Source organism: Scyliorhinus canicula, chromosome 9 (assembly GCF_902713615.1).
Source record: "Scyliorhinus canicula chromosome 9, sScyCan1.1, whole genome shotgun sequence".
NCBI lineage: Eukaryota > Metazoa > Chordata > Chondrichthyes > Carcharhiniformes > Scyliorhinidae > Scyliorhinus > Scyliorhinus canicula.
In genome coordinates, this window is record NC_052154.1 from 80379009 (window position 1) to 80400161 (window position 21153).

Here is a 21153-nt window from a genome sequence, read left to right on the forward strand (position 1 = left end):
AACTAATCCTCCTGTTTGTTTTATTTTTTAAAGTCTTATCAATTTATATTGCAACATTTAGTGATTTGTGTATCCGTACACTAAGGTCCCTACTCCATTAACATTATTTTTAAAAACTAATATGCAACCTCCTTATTTTTCTCATCAAAATGTAATATTTGGGAAATGGAATTCAGTTGATTGCTCTATGGCGAACAGGCATAGACTCGATGGGCCAAAGACCTCCTGTGTCATAATGACTCTATGACCTCTTTAAGAGGGCCCAAGGCACATACTTGAGGCAGTCTGGAGGTAATGATATGGATGGAGACAGGAAAAGAAGCAGTAGCTGTAAATCATTCACAACGGCACATTCCCACTACATTGAACAAGAGACTTTGTGCGATTCCATTTGCACCCGGCAGACTTTGGTACCATCACTAGACATGTTTAAGAGTCCAGGCATTCAGTAAGTACCCAGAGGGAAACAGAAACACAGTTGCCAATATTCAATGAAGGTGCCTCAAACAGCAATTAAGACAGATGACCAAACAAGCTTTGCTCAGCATCCTTTTTTAATTTAAATTTTTTTTTGCTTGTAATGTTTACCCTATATAGGTGCTGCTCCTTTGAGTTTTAACCGTGAGATTTTTAAATATTTCATTTGGAACAGGATTTGGTTCAAAATGTAACCCGAAAGATGCTTGCCACTTGTTATAATGCAGCCTCTCCATCAGAACTGCACTAACTCTGAAGGAAAAGTCACCCAAACCCCCGGCTAAATAAAGCCTGTGCTAAGGATTCATTCACCCAGAACTGAAATGCCAAACTGGAACTGCAGACGAGCTTCCCTCCCCTCTGATTGGCCTGTCACGTGGAGCCGCCACACTTGGCGCTTTTCTCCGACCCGGAAACGATCCACTGACCCGGAAGCACAGTGGACGGGTTAAAGCGCGAAGGCGGCCTTGTTCAAGGCCCGGTGTGTGAGCCCGGTATCTGTTGCCATGTCTGTGGTTCCACCGAGCCGCTCACAGGCCGGATGGCCCCGCGGCATTTCTCAGTATGGGAACAAATACCTGCAGGCCAAGCCGCTGACCCTGGAGAGGACGATCAACCTGTGAGTAAAGCAGCGGAGTTAATGTACTGGCCGCAAGCCTCTGTATGAACCTCAAACTGGATAGAATCATTGTGCTTTAAAACGGTGAAAGATAACCGCAGACACGTTCCGAGCGTTGAACAACGTGTGGAGCTGAGCACCCCTTGCTCCGAGTAATATTTCCTGTTGATATGTGGATGTTAGTGTATTCGGTACTGGGTGTTTGACTCAAGTCCCCACAGGTTCAAGATGTTCCCTGTTCACAAGTTTCTCGGATGTCAGTCAGTATCTGCCGGCACAGCCCTAATCTTGAAATTCTGGGTATCTGTTTTAAGTATGAATCTGTCCTGGTGCAGTGGTTAGTACTGCAGCTTCACAGCGCTGAGGACGCGGACCCTATCCTGGTCCCAGGTCACTGTCTGTGTAGAGTTTGCATATTTTCCCCATGGCTGCCTGGGTCTTGGCCCCCCCATGCAAAGATGTGCATGGTAGGCGGATTGGCCACCCTTTTTGTTTTTGAGGTCCACCAACAAAATAGAAGAAAGGAAATAAACTTTGGGACAACGCAAACAAGGGCTGCTCCTGTTAGGGGCACTACCCGACAATGACAATGATCAACGGAAACGTTAAAAACATCAAATAAGAGTGCAATTAAAAGGGGTCAATAAAGCACCTCAGCCCCTGTGGTGCCCACTGGGCATGGAAGGCCTTGATGGTGTCTGTAGACATCGCATGCTCCCTTTCTCGGGACACCTGGCTGCGAATGTAGCTAAGGAAGGGGGGGCAGACAGTCTGGTCTTGGTTGCCTGCTGCCTGGACCTATAAATGGTGCACTTTGCCAGACCCTGGAGCAAGTTCACAAGGAGGTTCTCTGCCTTCCCTGCCCCTCTCCAGACTGGATGGGGTGAATTTGCCATGCTAAATTGCCCCTTAATTGGAAAAATTAAAACAAATCTGTCTGGCATTACTTAATGCACCATATTGCTGATTCTGCAAGCGTCTGGTTTGTGTATTATTGATTTGTCTATCCCACTGTGTGCCTGCAAGTCTTTGTCTGACTTTGAATCAGAACAGCTTAGTATGGGAAGAGTGGATATTGTATTGAGTAAATTGGTTTATCTGTCATAACTATGTAGTTACTTTCTGTTCAGCCAGGGCTGTTTGTTACATTGGGTATCATATCTGGGGTTGATTGGAGAGGAAAGGTCAGAATTTGTCACTATACAACAGTGGAAGAATCGGAAGTTGTAGTTGCTGATCTTCCTGGACTGACAGCAACTCCATTATTTTGATTTTAAAAACTCTATTTAATGTTGTGGACACTTTTGCTTTCCATTTTTTGGTGTTTCTTATACCTCCTCATCCTTGAATATTTGTGTAATCTTTTCTCTGCATCACCCTATCCAACAGCCCTCTACAGTTTGCAGAAACCAGAAACTGATCCTGTGAATGGCATCATCTCCCTTCCATTAAATGCTTGCACATTTTAATTGTCAAACACTTTTCTCTTACTGGGCTGACTATCTTTCCAGCGTTTTCAGTTTTTCTTTTAATTTGGGTAGGACTGTTGCATGACTAAATGCAAAGATTGTCATTGAAAATGCAAGCCTCTTCCTGTATAATATGCATGAAATCTGGTACTCCACAGCCCAAATCGAGTGCTGGTGTCTGATCCAAAAGCACTTTGTCCAGTTTTGACTCTCCATGGTTAACAGGCATGTCTTGGAATGAAATTTGGAGTTCAAAAAGACAAGGTTCGGGTCTGCTGTTTAGTTTAATTGTAGCTATTTGCTGGCCAGTCCTGCATCAGTTGATCTTAGCTGGCGTTATAGAAATGGTACCACAATTAATTTTAACACTCAAATAATAAATGCTGGCATGACATGGATGTTAGTTGAAGTGCTGAAGGCTGCCTTTGAGCCATTGGCCCCTGTGTGACTCATTTAAAAGAGCAATCCTCTTAGTCCTTCTCTGCTGTCCTTTCTCCATATCCCTGTCATTTATCCATTTCAGTTTGAAAAATTTGTTAAATCTACTTCCTCTATTAACTTGAAACAGTGTATTTCAGATCTTTGCATTCGTTTAAAATGTCTTCTTGGATCCATAAAATCCCTACAGTGCAGCAGGAGGTCGTTCAAGCTATTGAGTCTGCACAGTCTCTTAAAGAGCACTCTACCTAGACTCGCTCCCTTGCCCTATCCCCGTAATCCTGCACATTGATCATGGCCAATCCACCTAGCCTGCACATCCTTCAACACTAAGGTGCTAATCCACCTAACCAAGCGTTTGCCTCCAAAAATGCAGGAACAAAGATTCCATGGATAAAAGCAAATTACTGCGGAAGCTGGAATCTTGAAACGAAAGAGAAAATGCTGGCAAATCTCAGCAAGTCTGGCAGCATCTGTAGGGAGAGAAAAGAGCTAACGTTTCGAGTCCGATGACTCTTTGTCAAAGATTCCATGGTCCATAAACTAGGCAGGTTCTATGTCGCCCCATTGCACTGTGTAATATTTTACGGCAACAGGTACTAGCATAGTTTGGCTCAAGCCGTATTCAAATAAAGATATCTGTAATTTGCACATTATGCTATTTATGGAGGATTCATAAAGTATCCCCTTCCACACTCATATTTCAGTAGCCCAATGTGCAGATCCACTGATCTTTGGGTGGAATGATGCGGGCAAGGATTTGTCCAGAGAGATTGTATGCACTGCAATGAACTAGGTGAGACTTGCCATCAAATATACCGTCAGCACAGATGAGCACAGCCTGAATGCTGGTATCTAGAAGTAAAAGTATTGTCTATAATATGAAAGGGCAGCAATCCGATCTATAAAAGATTGCCAATAGATAATGACAGGTCAGAACAATAGCTCAGAAGATAGGTTCTGAGAGTAACTGGTAATGCCATACAGAAGGAAGTGTTTCTCTAAACCAGTGCATATTGCCCAAAGTATTCATTAACATGGAGTATTTTGCACAGGTTGTTTTTGAAAATTCACTGATGTCCCATTAAACTGACACTCCATGGTACAATGAAGGCGCAATCGCATCACCCACCAGTGCAATGATCGGATTATCTGTTTTTAATTGATGCTGATTGGTGGAAAAATGTTGGCCAAGATACTGGGAAGAACTCCCATGCTCTTCAAAATAGTCATATGGCAAATAATGCCATCCATAATAACAGTTACCCAATGATGGGTTCAGAGGTGGGTGTTCTCGCTGGAGTTCAGAAGAATGAGAGGGGATCTCATAGAGACGTATAAAATTCTAACAGGACTAGACAGGGTAGATGCAGGGAAGATGTTACCAATGATGGGTGTGTCCAGAACCGGGATCACAGTCTGAGGATTCAGGGTAAACCATTTCGGACGGAGATAAGAAGACCTTCACACAGAGTGGTGAACCTGTGGAATTCATTACCGCAGGAAGTAGTTGATTCTAAAACTTTGAATATATTCAAGAGGTGGCTGGATATAGCACTTTGGGAGAATGGGGTCGAAGGCTATGGGGCGAAAGCAGGATTAGGCTATTGAGTTGGATGATCAGGCATGATCGTGATGAATGGTGGAGCAGGCTTGAAGAGTCAAAGGCCTCTTGCTCCTATCTTCTATTTATTTATGTAATATGCTTGCTAGATGGCAATATTCATATTGAAAAGTTTTGATAATATAAATGTGCAAAACCTTAAATAAAAAGCACCCTGTTCTTGGATATTATTCCTGCTATCTGTTGTCAAACTAGCAGCACGGTAGCACAAGTGGCTAGCACTGTGGCTTCACAGCGCCAGGGTCCCAGGTTTGATTCCCTGCTGTGTCACTGCCTGTGCGGAGTCTGCACGTTCTCCCCGTGACTGCGTGGGTTTCCTCCGGGTGCTCCGGTTTCCTCCCACAGTCCAAAGACATGCAGGTTAGGTGGATTGGCCATAATAAATTGCCCTTGATGACCAAAAAGGTTAGGTGGGGTTATTGGGTTACGGGGATAGAGTGGAAGTGAGGGCTTAAGTGGGTCGGTGCATACTCAATGGGCTGAATGGCCTCCTTCTGCACTGTATGTTCTATGTTCAAACGTCTCTAGGTGGACTTGCTATTGGATGCAGGAATGTTCAGCTTCAAGTGAGGACAATGGTTGACAAATAAGTCTGCCTGTAGTTGCATTGGCTAGAATATTGCCTATGTCTATCCCCCTACTCCACCCATGGCACTTGAGGCATTCTTTTGCCAATCCACTTAAATCTCATTTAATCTATGAGCTCTTCTGCCACTGGAAACAGTTTCCTCTGTTACTCAAATCAAAACCTTTATGATTTTTTAAAAAATGTATTTTTATTAGAAACATAGATCAAAACGGATAGCAGCGAATAAACACCCCGGGAAACATACTTCCCAACAATCAACTGTACGGTCTGTCCAGATTTTCCCCCTTTTTTTAGACCCCCATCCCCCACGATGAACAGCCCCTCAAACATGGTCACAAACATCCCCCATTTTTCCTCAAACTCCCCTGGAGAGCCCCTTAACTTGTACTTTATCGTCTCTCTAATTGCAGGAAGTCGTACAAGTCACCAAACCAAGCCGCTACCCCCCCCCCCCCCCCTCCCCCCCCCCCCCCTCCCCAAGTAACGATGAAGACCATGAAATCGGCCTTCCTCCTCTACATGAGCTCCAGCTTCTCTGAAATCCCAAATATCGCCACCAAAGGGTTCGGGTCTACTTCCTCCTCCACTATCCTGGCGAAGACCGCAAACACTCCCGCCCGAATCTTCCCAATTTTTTACAGCCCCAAAACGTGAGTGTGATTTGCTGGTCTCAGCCCACACCTCTCACACTCATCTGCTACCCCCTGAAAGAACCCACTCATTCTCATCTGAGTCATATCCCAGTCACTTTAAACTGTTTCAGGCTCATCCTTGCACAAGAGGAGGTCTTGTTTACCCTACGCAGTGCCTCACTCCATACTCCCCAATTGATCTCCCCATCCAACTTTGCTTCCCATTTCTCCTTGATCTTCACCACCCGCTCGTCTTCCTGCTCCCCCAGCCACTTGTATATATCCCCAATTCTTCCCTCCCCTTCCACATCAGGAAGTGGCAGTCGCTCCAGCAGTGTGTATCCTGGCAACCGAGGGAACCCCCTCCAGACCTTCTGCACAAAGTCCCTAACCTGCAGATACCCGAACTCACTCCCCCTTGGCAGCTCTACCCTCTCCCGTACCTCCTCCAGACTGGCGAACCCTTCCTCCAAATACAGATCCCTCATCTTGACCAGCCCCACTTCCCATACCGCCTGTATACACTATCCATCCCCCTGGCTCAAACTCATGATTCTCGCACAGCAACGTTAGCACCGACATCCCTTCCGCCATAAAATGTCGCCTCAACTGATTTAATATCTTCACTGTGTGAACCGTTATGATTTTTGCACATCCCACTAACCTTTCAGCCTCAGACCTATTGCAGCTTCTCTGGTCTCTGAATGTAATTGAAGCCTCATATCTTTGGTACCATCCTCGTGAATCCCCTCTGCACACTTGATATTCCTCTGAAAGTATGGTTCCTAAAAGTGACCACATCTATATTAAGATATTGTTGTGGGCCAGGGTTCAGAAAACTCCAAAGTATATCATGGAGTTCACCTTCACCTGACCCATTATTTTTAATATATTTTGGTTATGGGAAGCACAAGGGTCCACTCCAGGTGTTATGCAACAGAGACCTTAAGTATTTTAAAAACAAAGCAATATTTATTCTATGAACCCAGATAACATTTTTATAAGCACACGGTAAACCTCTTGACAACTACCCACAGATACAATACTCTATAGATAATCCTTAATACCTTTCCTAGCAACAGCCATAAGTTAAACCCTTTTTTAACAAATACATCAGGTTTAAATTCTTTACACAAACAGGCATTACTTTGAAATCAGCAAGTGAGCTGAAGACATTCTTTAGCTTGTAGAGAGAGAGAGATCAGAACATCATCTTGCTTTGCATGCAGATCTCCAACACTGAAAACTAAACCAAAAACAGAGCCACAAAGCAGCTTTTCGGCTCAAAGTGAAAGACAGCCCAGCTCCACCCACACACTGACATCGCTGCAGCTATTCGATAAACACACATTTCTTAAAGGTACATCCACATGATAATATCGATTGTTTGTTTACTTCCAATGCAATGTTTAGCTCTTGACTTTGCTCTGACTTTTTGGGCGTGATGGTGGTTCAATGAACATTTCATTCACGTCTTGATTACGTCAAAATGGAAATCAAACTGTTTTCAAATTAACTAATCTGTTCCGTGGTGGAGAAAGTAGGATCTGATGTAGCTGGTCAACCAGTGCTGGTGGAGGCACTAAGGAAAAACAGCAAATATCAGAAATCCAAACCTTGAAACTCAAAAATGCTCTGGATGTCGCAGATAAGTCAGCGTCTGTATTTTTTTTTTAATGTGGGGACGTGGGAAGTTAACATTTTGGATGGAGGTCCTTTTTAAAAATATGCTAATTGGAATTCTGTTCTCGTACCAGCTTTAATTTGAAGTTTCTGTTTCCTTCGATTTCCAGTTCAGGTTGTATAATTTCTTTTATTTGTGTATTACTTTTGGGGCTCAAGCTTGTGAATGATTACCTAGTAATTATCAGCTTGGTTCATTTGGCACCACTCCAGCCCAGACATTGAGCCTCACTTGAGCATATAACCAAGATAGCATGTTGCATTGTCAGAAGTGCCATCCTTCAGCTGAGGCATTTAAAAAAAAGAAAATGAAATGGTCCCTACTTCTGGTGAGGGGATTTCACGTTCTCTTGCTCCTGGTCTGTGTTCCTCAGTCAACCAACCTCATCAGGAATAGGTGAACCACTCTTCTGCGTAACAAGTTCTTATTTTCAATTGGCTTTTCAAATCTAGTATTCTTAATTGTTTAGTCAGCGTACATTACATTTTGTACTTAGTTTTTTTTGCAGTAGACCGGATTGGTTGAGGGTTCAAATGTTTTTTGGGTTCAGTTTTTTTTTATTTGTTAAAAATCATAAATTTTATGTGTTACTGATTTGCGACCAGTATTTGAATCTGCTGTAAATGGAATAGATCCGATCCTGTTGCTGAGTTTCCATTTAAAAGGACATTAGGACTTTCAGGGAGATGGCATGTCTATCCGTTCCTGCCAGGAATGGTCTAGACCAGTGAATGTGTGCTGATTTTGGCTCCATCCCAGTTCTGAAAATGTTCTTGTTTGCTCCTGGGTGGCACCATGGTTAGCACTTGGGTATCACAGCACTGGAGACCCATGTTCAATTCTGGCCTTGGGTGACTGTATGGAGTTTTTATACATTTTCCTGTGTCTGCGTGGGTTTACTCCAGGTGCTCTGGTTTCCTCCCACAGTCCAAAGATGTGCAGGTTAGGTGGGGTTATGGGGATAAGGCAGGGGAGTGAGCCGAGGTAGTGCTCTTTTAGTGCGGATTCGATGGGTTGAGTGGCCTCCTTCTGCACTTTAGGGATTCTATGAATTCTTCAAGAACACCTGACTTCCTGTATTTATCTGGAGATGGGATTTTGATATTTTCATTGTCGCATGTAACTATACTGTGGAGAATTTCTTTTCAGGTATCCCCTGACCAACTACACCTTTGGTACCAAGGAACCCTTGTATGAGAAGGACTGCTCTGTTGCAGCTCGATTCCAACGGATGCGAGAGGAGTTTGAGAAGATTGGCATGAGGCGCACTGTGGAGGGTGTTCTGATCGTGCATGAGCACAGATTGCCTCATGTACTGCTACTGCAGCTGGGAACAACCTTCTTTAAACTGTGAGTATAGACAACAATTGACTAAGAAGATTTCCCAATGTTGAAGCAAACGCTTGGGTGAGCTTCCACAAATGTGCACATGATGCAGTTAGTTGATTGCGTTGCACTATAGGGGACTGTTTTGGTTTTCCTTTTTACTGGAAATTAACAAAATAGCTTGAATTTATGTATACTGATTACTTTTAATGAGGAAAACATCAATGACAGGAGACTAAGACCAAATTTGCCACCAGAACTGTAAGAGGAGACATTCAGGCCAGTTTTGATCAGATGTAAATTTTTAAGCAAGCTCTTGGAAGGAGTCGAGTCAGACTTCGGGTGGAAGCAAGGGGGATGGGGATTGGGTGGGGGGGGGGAAGAGACATCCAAGGATTCTGCACAAGAGTCCAGAGTTAGAGAAAGGTTAAAGCCGGAAGAGATTTAAGATTGAAAGATGAAATCATGGATAGTTTTGAGCATTCAGTTGTGAATTTTCAAATTGCCACCCAATCCACCAGCAAATTTAAAAAAAAAAAGATAAATAAATTGAGACGACCCAATTATTTTTTTTCAATTTAACATGGCCAACCCACCTAACCTGCACATTTTTGGGTTGTGGGGGTCAGACCCACGCAAACACGGGAGAATGTGCAAACTCCACACCAGACAGTAGGCCTGGGGCCAGGATCAAACCCGGGTCCTCAGTGCCATAGGCAGCAGTGCTAACCACTGCACCACCATGCTGGCCTATCCACCAGCAAATTAATGAAGGTCAATGAGCATTGACTTGCTAGTGAACAGTACTGAGCATTTCCTTACAACCTTCCAATGAGAGAGAAGGAGGAGGAGGCTGAAGGCAGCTATTTACTTCCCAGTACTGTTGTGGGTCAGTCATTTTATGAAGGGGTGACAGATTTTGATTTTTAACCTCTAATCGGATGGATTCATGCCAGAGAAGACCTAATCTGTTTTCACATGTTGACTGCTGTGTATGACAGGTTAGCAGTGTTGTCACTTTACACTGTATTAAATCTTCCCAAATAATACCGATTGAACTTACTTTAATCTTGGTTGTACGCCCCCTTAATTTTCCCCTCAAGGGAGCTGTATGCAACCAGGTGTAGTGAACAAGCTACTTTTAACCTCTTGGAATTCAGTCTGTCCAGGTAATATTTACCCTATTCCTCATAGTTTTTGTTCATGGCAAGCAACTAGACGTAATCCGTTCTCCACTTGATTCCTTGCAAGAGTGAGAAAGGTGCTGCTACAGAGGGAAAGGCAGGCAGGGGGTTTGGGTCTTCCGAACCTGATGTACTACTACTAGGTGACGAATGTGGAGAAGGTGCGGAGCTGGGTCAGAGGGGTTCATTCCCAGTTGGTCAGAATGGATAAGAATTTGTGCATGCGGGTGGGACTGAAAGCACTAGCAACAGCACTGCTCCCGATAGCTCCAGGGAAATACTCAGGGAGTCCGGTAATAATAGCCTCATTGAGAATTTGGAGACAGTTTTGCCAACACTTTGGGTTGGGGCAAGGTCAAGGGAAATGCTGATTCGGAGGAACCACAGATTTGAGCCAGGGAGGTGGGATGGAAAAATAAGTTGATTAAGACACTAAAAGATTTGTTTCTTCGGGGTCGGTTTGCAGGATTGAAGGAGCTGGAAGCGAAGTATAGGCTGGAGCAGGGAGAAATGTTTAGATACATGCAGGTTCGAGATTTTGCCAGAAAGGAGATATCGAGCTTCCCGGAGGAATCTGCCTCCACATTGCTGGTGGAGGTGCTGACGACAGGGGGACTGTAGAAAGGGGTAGTGTCAGCGGTGTATGGAGCTATTTTGGAAGAGGATAAGGTGCCACTGGAAGGGATCAAAGCAAAGTGGGAGGAAGAATTGGGAGAGGTTATAGAGGAGGGGTTCTGGTGTGAGGTGCTCCAGAGAGTAAATGCCTTCACCTCGTGTGCGAGGTTGGGGCTGATACAGCTGAAGGTGGTATTCAGAGCACACCTCACAAGGGCGAGGATGAGTCGATTCTTTGAAGGAATGAAAGATGTGCGTGAGTGTTGTGTGGTGGGGGGGGGGGGGGGGGGGGGGGTGTGTGCTAATCGCGTTCATATGTTTTGGCCCTGTCCAAAGCTAGAGGATTGCTGGAAGGAGATTTTATTAGGATAATTTCCAAGGTGGTGCACGTGAAACTGGACCCGGGTGCCTGGGAGGCCGTATTCAGGGGGTTGGAAACGGGTGCGGAGGCAGATGTTGTAGCCTTCGGCTTGTTGATCGCCCGAAGGTGGATCCTGCTAGGATGGAGAGCAGCCTCTCCACCCTGTGCCCTGGCGTGGCGGGGGGACCTGTTGGAACTCTTGAGAAAGTTTAAGTTTGAACTGAGGGGAAGGACGGAGGGGTTCTACAAGTCATGGGCATTATTCATTATGCACTTTCAAAAACTGGATAACATCGAACATTAGTTGGGGGGCTGGGTGGCAGGGTTGAGGGGAGGGGGGCTGTGTATTCGGGGTGATGATGGGTGATTCCTTTTTGTCATTTGTTTATGTAAACATGTGGGCTAATGTTTGGTGGGAGGATGGGATCCTTGTTATTATGGGGATTGACATATTTGTTGCTGATTATTGTTGTTGGTGGGTGTAAATTTGGGAGAAAATGTGAAAAAGGAGGACAAGAAAAACCTTGATTCCTTGCAATAGATGAATGCCTAGTGAGAGAATATAGATGTTGTGGTGTCGGAGGGAATGCCCTATGTATGCTAAGATTCATCCTCCTTCAGCTAAGAGGATATTGGCAACAATGGACTTTCATGGATTTGATCCATGCCTGTGCTTGGCAAAGTACTACAGTGGTCTGCTGTTGCCTTCTGCAGTATGGCTGACTAGGAAACACTCCCGTTCTTTACTGCCTTCCTTTCAGACCGTTTGGAAGGGTTTGCAGACTGATGATCCACTTGTTTGGTTTGGCCACATTATCAAAGCACCTCCATGGTCATCAGGTCCTGGGGTGGGAATGTGAACCCAGAGTTTTTAGCTCCGAGGTAGCTACTACTATGCCACAAAGATCTTCCTAGTTTGGATTAACTGAATCTACTTCACCTGACTGGAATGTATCGAATGTGTCTTGTCGACACCGGTTTTCCAAAATGAGGAGTTAGTTCCCTACTGAGACGTTGACAGCTTTCAACTTGATCAAGACTTTGGATACGTATTAATTACACTAGGGGGGATATTGTTGCTCGTTGTGTTCTCTCTTTAATTGGCTCTGTTTATGGCAGTTAATATGGTCGCCTTCCTTAATTCTAATTACGGTTGTTCAAGAGTCGGCAGGTATCTTTCAATACAGCCACAAGGTTCAAAAACCGAATACTGATCAAAGACTCGATACACCAGTTAGTAAGTTCGAAATCAATGCTCATTTATTTACACACACAGTCAAATATACTCATGCACAAAACTCTACCAACTAAACTATCACTACTACTAAAGCCTATACTTAGCTTCGGGCGCCCACTCAGTCAGAGGAACATTGGCCATTGTCCGGTTCTGAGGCTGCTGAGGTCGAACTGGTACGGAATAGTAGCTAGGAGCGTCTATCTCGTAGCGCGCGTTGACTTTGGACTTGTTCTGGTGCAGCTGCTAGGCAGGTCTCTCCTCGCTCAGAGCCAAGGCCAAGAGAGCGATTCTCTCTTGGGGGCTTCTTATACCCGAAGGGGGCTTTGCGCGCTTTTGGGCGGGCCTTGAACTTGGTCCCAATTAATTGGACTGTATCTTGATCATTGGTATCGATTTCCTCCAATAAAGGGGTGGGTGCCCTGATTGCTGGGCGGCTCCTAGGTGGCTGTTGGCCTGCTTTGTTCTAGTCTTCTCTGGCGCCGGGGTGTCTGCTTTAGTATCGTTTACCTAAATGTTACTCTTTTGTCCCCGGAGATGGCTCATTAGTATGGTAATGGCTTTGCAGTATTAGTCTTGTCTGGGAGCTACAGGTCCAATCAACAGACAAACCTTGCACCTGCGTGCTTTCTCAGCATTGTGCATTTTGAAATCGGGATATGGCCACCCCACTTGGCTACAGTACAGTATGTACCTTTTTTATTTTTCTGGACAACTTGCTCCCCCAAGGTGGGGAGCTGTTGCCGTATTGTCACTGGACGAGTAATCCAGAAACCCAGAGTAGTGTCTGGGGACCCAGGTTCAAATCCCAATATGCTCTTGGTGAAATTTGAATTCAATAAAAATCTGTAATTAAAGTCTAATGACCATGACGCCATTGTCGAGTGTCGTAAAAACACATCTGGTTCACTAATGTCCTTTAGGGAAGGAAATCTGCTGTTCTTACTTGGTCTGACCTACATGTGACTCCAGATCCACTGCAACGTGGTTGACACTTAACTGCCCCCTAAAGGGCAATTGGGAATTGGCAATAAATACTGGCCCAGCCTGCAACGCCCATGTCTCATTAATGAATTTTTAAAAAAAGCATTAAAGCCTGTTCCACCCTGTTTGCATCCTTGTGCCTTAAGTGGTTATTGTCAACACGAGCAATTGTTTTTTTTCTAGTCTTGCCTGGCCTAATGTGCGAAGTTTTAACATCAGCCACTGAGCAACAAATGGAACTCTTTTATCTATCTTCCTAACGCAGGATCCAAGGCCAATAGCAGTCAAGAACTCAGCAGAAAGTGGGGTGGTTGGATAAATATGCTGCTCATAAGCTATTGAAGGAGATTGTATACTTTTAAAACCAATGAAACTGTCAGTGAATCAAAATTAACGTAGCAGTTAGAGTTTAATAATAATTAATAATAATCGCTTATTGTCACAAGTAGGCTTCAATGCAGTTACTATGAAAAGCCCCTAGTCGCCACATTCTGGCGCATGTTCGGGGGCGGCGGTACGGGAATTGAACCTGCGCTGCTGGCATTGTTCTGTATTACAAGCCAGCTGTTTATTCTATCTCTCCAGGCTGAAGAGTGACTAATTTCTGCCTTTTGGTTTTCAAGATTGGTAAACTGCTTCCTAGTTTGTTCGTTTTTTTTTGTTGCTTTTGCATTGTAACAATCTTCATGATTTTGTTTTTTGTGGATTTAGGCCGGGTGGAGAGCTAAATCCTGGTGAAGATGAGGTGGAAGGTCTGAAACGTCTAATGACGGAGGTATGGAAAATGTGCTCAGATAATTGTACTTCACTTGGTGGTGTATGTGCTAAAGGATCACCTTGTCAGTCTGATTAGACTTGATCTTTGGTACTGATCTTGTATCACAAGATTAAATAGAACCTGATTAGTGGTGCTTCTACTTGTGTATTACTTTGAGTAGCTCTGGATATATTACAAAGTTTATGGAAAATTGCCGTCTGCTCTAAAATTCTGTGCCCTTTTCTATGAAGGATTTATTTGCATTTAATATGGTCTTTTGCAAATTAGGGAGGGGCAGAATGGAAGTAGAGTACAGCAAAAGAAATTTTATAATGGTTTATCATTTGATTTCTGTTTAGAAGCTAAGTAAATATTAAATGTGTTATCGTCTGTACGATTGTCACAAACTTTTTCTGGGAGAGTGGGTGGAAAGCTTCAAGTAAACAAATCCAAAAAAGCTAACATCTTTCTGAATGGCTTAAAAAGGGTGATGTTCTAACATAATTCAGAGAGAAAGTAATGTACCTAATGAGGATTTTAGGGGGAAAAAAACATGTTCAACTGCATATTTCCACAGATTTTAGGCCGTCAAGATGGTGTGCAGCAAGACTGGGTCATTGATGACTGCATTGGGAACTGGTGGCGACCTAATTTTGAACCCCCTCAGGTCAGTGCAGAATGTTAACATTTTTGGGGGGGGGGGGTTGTGACTCTCCGCTGTAAAGTCAGCAATGATTCAATGCAAGGCATTGGTCATTGTGAAATGTGCTGAAGCCTTGGATATACAGGCTTGGGTGGCACTTTCTGGCTTCTTGAATATATTGGAACAAAATGGTGATCGCTCAAATTAATGTTTTCTTTCTTCACCTTGCTGGAGCTCTGTACCTAGATTGAGTTTAACTGGATAGTACACGGGCATGAAGCAAAGGATCCAAACTTTGTTTAGCTGCAAGTTACTGAAGTTATGTGCTTAGTCCCTTGTGCTGCACTTGACATTAAAAATCAAATAAGAGGCCCTCGAAAAGAAGCGTCCTTAGTTTGTAGAGAATTTCCAATGTTTCAATTGTCGTCTGTTCTAGCAATTACCTGCACATCTATTTCCCAGCAGCTCTGACAATTGGATCTGATGGGAATAAACACTGCCTATTTTCACTTTATAACAATGATTTTTAAAATTATATTTTGAATTACACGCATTTTTAATCGAGTTAACTTCTACTTGATCATAATCCACACTGATCACCCATTGGTACAGACTTTTCTGGTTATGATGCCTTTCTTATTTCTCCTTCCATTTCTGTTGATGCTGTCTGTGTAATGAAAATGGACATTTTGACCCCAGTCACTCTGCACAGTGTCCGTGATGGCTTCTCTGCAAAGTCATTTTACCCTCAACACATTCATTCTTCCCTCCTCTCTCTTTACTTACAAAATTTGATTGTAGTGATTGAAACCTTTTCAGGTAATTCTCTATTTCCCCTCTGCGGACCAAATACAGCCTTCCTATTGCTACCCTCCATAAGGCACTTGGTAAAGACCAGGTATTAAACCCCAGGTTGTCCTTGTTCTGTAGGGTTGGCTATTGACTGAATAGAATACTTGAGCTACTTTTCTTCCTAGTCTCATTGTGCCATCGGTAACTTGATTAATTTTCTTCACAGCCAACAAGTGTTTGGCTGAAATCATGAATGTTTGTTTCTGGAATGTCATTCACCAATGTGATAGCAACATGTTTGTATAAATTGTTCTGTGGCTGCTATTTTACCGCTTCGTGTTAACTTAATATGGCATCTTATGTTGAGCAGAAATATTTTCCTGAGAGCAATTCTGCTGTTAAAGCTACTTCCCCAACCTCTTATCTTTAAATAGTGAGGCTTTGGTACAAACCAGACCGAGGGAAAACGTTTGGTAAAGCCACTTGTGCTGCGCAGGTTTTGGAATTATGAGGTGATTTTATCCACAGAGAGGATATTAGTTTTTGTATCCCTTTCCCTAATCATCAATGAGTAATGTAGCAGCGCACTCCTGAATTTGACTGTCTGCAGTAAACCTTTTTTTCAAACATTCTCTAGCCTAACCTGCATTTGCTCTGTTCTTAACATTTTTCATTTCCTCCAGTATCCCTACATTCCAGCTCACATCACCAAGCCCAAAGAGCATAAGAAACTATTCTTGGTACAACTTCAAGAGAAAGGTATGTGATGATATGTGCATGCAAGTGAATGTGCTTGGACATGCGATTGTATTTGCTTGTGATCTGGTACTTGAGGTGCTCTTAAGATGAAGATATTGATTTACAGTTTAGAAATGAGCTTGCATGAATGTAGTATAATTCACTTAGAGTATTTCACAGCAAATTAATTGTTTGGCTGTTGTGTTTGATCACATTACAATTTGTGCAGAGCTAGGTCCAATGAAAGAGAATGAGATAAACGTGAACATATTCAAACAAGTGGCAGGCGTTGGCCATTCAGCTCTTGAGTCTGCTCTGCCATTTTAAGATCATGGCTGGTCTTATAATAACGACAAATCTCTATCCCTCCTACCCCACCCCTCTTAACCTATCACTCCCTTGGTTACGAAGACTCTGTTCACCCTCTGCCGTAAAAATATTCACAGACTCTGAGTTCCAAGGACTCCACAGCTGAGTGAAAACATTTTGTCTCACCTCCGTTTTAAATCAGTGTGGTGATTATCTCTTCTAAGGAACACAGCAGGCGACTTCTTATTCTTGAACAGTGACCCCTAGTTTTAGATTCTCTCACAAAAGTAATTATCATCGCCACATCTACCCTATCAAGACCTCTCAGGATATCAATGTTTCAATCAAGTTGACTCTTGCTCTCCTGAACTCCAGCGGATACAAACTTATCCTGTCTGTCCTTTCCCTCAAGACAGCCCACCCATTAGTCTGGTAAACCTTCTATGAGCTAACACCGGTTAGCCTGACTTTGGTCATTGGTATGATTTTCAAGTCCATTATTAAAGATGAGATTGTGGAGTATTTGGAAGTGCACGATAAAATAGGACTGAGTCAGCACGGTTTCATCAAGGGGAGGTCATGTCTGACATCTGTTACAGTTCTTTGAGGAAGTAACAAGGAAGTTAGACAAAGGAGAACTAGTGGACATGTTTTATTTGGGTTTCCAGAAGTCCTTTGACAAGGTGCCGCATAGGATACTGTTAAATAGAGCCCATGGTGTTCAGGGCAAGACCCTGGCATGGTAGAGGATTGGCTGACTGGCAGAAGGCAGAGTGGGGATTAAAGGTTTTTTTTCAGGATGGCAGTCGGTGACTAGTGGTGTGCCTCAGGGGTCGGTGCTGGGACCACAACTTTTCACAATATACATGAAGGAACTGAAGGTGCTGTTCTGAAGTTTGCAGATGATACAAAGATCTGATGATGCATTCACCTGAGGAAGGAGCAGTGCTCCGAAAGCTAGTGTTTGAAACAAACTTGTTGGACTTTAACCTGGTGTTGTAAGACTTCTTGCTATACAAAGATCTGTAATGGGACAGGTAGTATTGAGGAAGCAGGTGGGCTGCAGAAGGACTGGATAGGCTAGGAGAGTGGGCAAAGAAGTAGCCCATGTGGGAAAAGTGTGAGGTTACGCACTTTGGAAGGAGAAATGGAGGCATAGAAAATGGGAAGATGCTTAGGAAATCAGAAGCACAAAGGGACTTGGGGAGTCCTTGTTCAAGATTCTCAAGGTTATTGTGCAGGTTCAGACGGCAGTTAAAAAGGCAAATGCAATGTTGGCATTCATGTCAAGAGGGCTAGAATACAAGACCAAGGATGTACTTCTGAGGCTATATAAAGCTCTGGTCAGACTCCATTTGGAGTATTGTGAGCAGTTTTGGGCCCTGTATCTAAGAAGGATATGCTGGCCTTGGAAAGGGTCCAGAGGCGGTTCACAACAATGATCCCTGGAATGAAGAGCTTGTCGTATGAAGGAACGTTTGAGGTCTCTGGGTCTGTACTCGTTGGAATTTAGAAGGATGAGGGTGGATCTTATTGAAATTTACAGGATACCGTGAGGCCTGGATAGAGTTGACGTGGGGAGGATGTTTCCACTTGTGGGACAAACTACAAGCTGAGGACACTATCTCAGACTAAAGGGACGATCCTTTAAAACAGATGAGGAGGAATTTCTTCAGCCAGGGGGTGGTAAATCTGTGGAACTCTTTGTTGCAGAGGGCTCTGGAGGCCAAATCACTAAGTGTCTTTCAGACAGAGATAGATAGGTTCTTGAACAATAAGGGGATCAAGGGTAATCTGGGGAAGGCAGGAGAATGGGGATGAGAAAAGTATCAGCCATGATTGAATGGCAGAGCAGACTAGATGGGCGAAGTGGCCTAATTCTGCTCCTATGTCTATTGGTCTTATTTGCATCTTTCCCTTTAACGGTGACCGATATTGTACAAACACTCCAAATGTGGTCTCACTCATGCTCTGCACGACTGCAGTATAGCCTCCCTATTTTTGTATTCAACTGCCCTTGCAATAAATCATTCCGAGTTACTTGCTGTACCTGCACGTTGCAGTTGGGCACCCAGATCCCTCCGAGCTCTGCAATCTCTCATTATTTAGATGATCTTTCTTTAATTCTTCCTTCCAGAATGGACAATTTCACATTTACCCACATTATACTCCATTTACCAGATCTTTGCCCACTCAATCTATCTACATATTTTTGTAGCCTTCTTATGTCCTCATAACTTTTCTGCCTATCTATATGTCAGGAGCAAATTTGGCACCATCCCTTAAATCCCTCATCCAGGTCATTTTACATAAATTGTAAACCATTGAGGTCTCAACACTGATCCCTGGCACACCACTTGTTACATTTTTACCAACCTGAAAAATACTTATTTATTCCACTTAGGAAGCAATCTTCTATCCATGCCAATATGTTACCCCTATAGCACAACTTTTTATTTTCCGCGACAACCTTTGATGTAGAACTCTATCAAATAGCATTCTGGAAACGGAAGTACAGTACATCCACCGGTTCCCCTCCATGCGCTGCAGGAGTTACTTCCTCAGCTCCAGTTCCAACAAGTTGCTTAAATATTATTTCTCTTTCACAAAGCTGTCAACTCTGCCTGATTACCGTGAGCTTATCAAGTGCCTTGCTTTAACCTCTTTTAATACGAGCGTATAATATTTTCTCTACGACAATCTAGGCAAACTGGGCTGAGTTTTTTTAAATTACGGGAGTTGTATTTGCTGTCTTCCAATCTAATGAGATCTGCTCTAAATCTAGAGAATTTTGGAAAATTAAAACCAGCACACTACTATCTCGCTAGGCACTTCTTTTGAGATTCTAGAAAGAATGAAGCCCATCAGGACCTGGACTTCTTTCAGCCCAGAGCTCCAATAATTACTCAGTCCCATTTCCCAGTGACTGTAAGTTTCCTGATTTGCGCTCCCTCCCATTTCCTGGTTTATAGCTGCTCCTGGGATCTTTCTTTTATCCTGTAGCAATGAAGACTGATGCAAACTACCGGTTCAATTCATCTGCCATCTCCTTGTTTTCCATTATCAATTCAAATTCTTACCATAGAATTATGGAATCTCTACCGTGCATAAAGAGGCCATTCGACACATCGTGTCTACACAGACCCTCTGAAAGAGCATCCTACCAAGGCCCACTCCACTGCCCTATCCCTGTAACCCCACCTAACCTTTGGGCAATTTAGGCAGCCTTTGGACAGTAAAGTGACTATTTAGCATTGCCAATCCACATAACCTGCACATGTTTGGACTGTGGGAGGAAACTGAAGCACCCAGAGGAAACCCACGCAGACACAGAGAATGTATATTCTCCACACTGAAATTGACACCCAAGGTTGGAATTAAACCCAGGTTCCTGGTGCTGTGATGCAGCATTGCTCACCACTGTTCCACCATCTGGTATTACTGGCTAGCTTTCACTCCTATTCTAATTTTTCCCTCCTTGATTAATCTTTTTGTCATCCTTTTGTTGTAACTTGTATTTGGTCCAATCCTCTGATCTGTCACCCGACTTTGCACAACTATATGCTTTTTCTTTGTGTTCTATCCTTTAACTGTGGGTATTCAATTCTTAGCCTCATGGCGCTGAGGTCCCAGGTTCGATCCCAGCTCTGGGTCACTGTCCGTGTGGAGTTTGCACATTCTCCCCGTGTTTGCGTGGGTTTCGCCCCCAAAACCCAAAGATGTGCAGGCTAGGTGAATTGGCCACGCTAAATTGTCCCTTAATTGGAAAAAATGAATTGGGTACTCTAAATTTATATAAAAACAAATAGAATACCCAATTCTTTTTTTTTCTAATTTGGGGGCAATTTAGTGTGGCCAGTCCACCTACCCTGTACAGCTTTGGGTTGTGGGGGCGACACCCACGCAGATACAGGTAGAATGTGCAAACTCCAGACGGACAGTGGCCTGGGGTCAGGATTGAACCCGGGATCTCGGTGCCGTGAGGCAACAAGTCCTAACCACTGTGCCGCCCTTATCTGTAACCTTTCTAATTAACTCTGGATGATGGGTCCAGCCCTCCGACTTTTTCTTGCTTGTTGGAATGTATTCTGAAACATTTTTTAAAAATAAATGTTTTTATCTCCATTTTCACATTTTCCATCAAAATTTACACCCCACCCACAAACGGTAAACGGTAACAAATACAAAATCAATCCCCTTAACAATAACAACGATCCCATCCTCCCACCACCCCAAACAACGGCCCACTTGTCAATATATGCATCCAATGAAACAAACCCTCCCACGGTGGAAACAAAAAACAATGGAGAAAAAGAAAAAAAGGAGTGTGGGACCGCTCATGGTCACCATAGAATCCACTCCCCCACACTCAACACCGTCCAACCTCTGAAAGAGTACCGTACATGATACCCAAGAGTTGTAACCCCCCCCCACTGTCCCCAACTCCTCCCGTCCACTGCCTCTTGTGAAACTCCTCCCCCCAATCTCGGTTTTTTTCCCCACAACTTATCCACCCCGGCTAGATCACTCGGACCCTGTCCTGCCAGGCTCTGATGGCTGCAGCCCCTCCCCCCACCTCACTCCCGTTCACTGGCCGACTTAAACTGGCCAGCGTGGAGGCCCCCTCCAGGTCCCTTTTCCCCCTTGCCCGGCCCTAGGATAGCCCAGAAATCTCCTT

General features: G+C 43.8%; 1 protein-coding gene across 1 annotated transcript in view; it reads left to right on the plus strand.

Annotated features, from left to right (window-relative positions):
* The first annotated feature begins 878 nt into the window (after positions 1–878).
* Positions 879–21153, plus strand: part of nudt21 (nudix hydrolase 21) — a 35479-nt gene continuing 15204 nt past the window's right edge. The window contains exons 1-5 of the mRNA XM_038807031.1: positions 879–1096; positions 8682–8882; positions 13948–14011; positions 14571–14660; positions 16112–16187. Coding sequence (XP_038662959.1) covers positions 984–1096; positions 8682–8882; positions 13948–14011; positions 14571–14660; positions 16112–16187 — 544 coding nt within the window. The 5' untranslated portion in view covers positions 879–983. The remainder of the gene's footprint in view (positions 1097–8681; positions 8883–13947; positions 14012–14570; positions 14661–16111; positions 16188–21153) is intronic.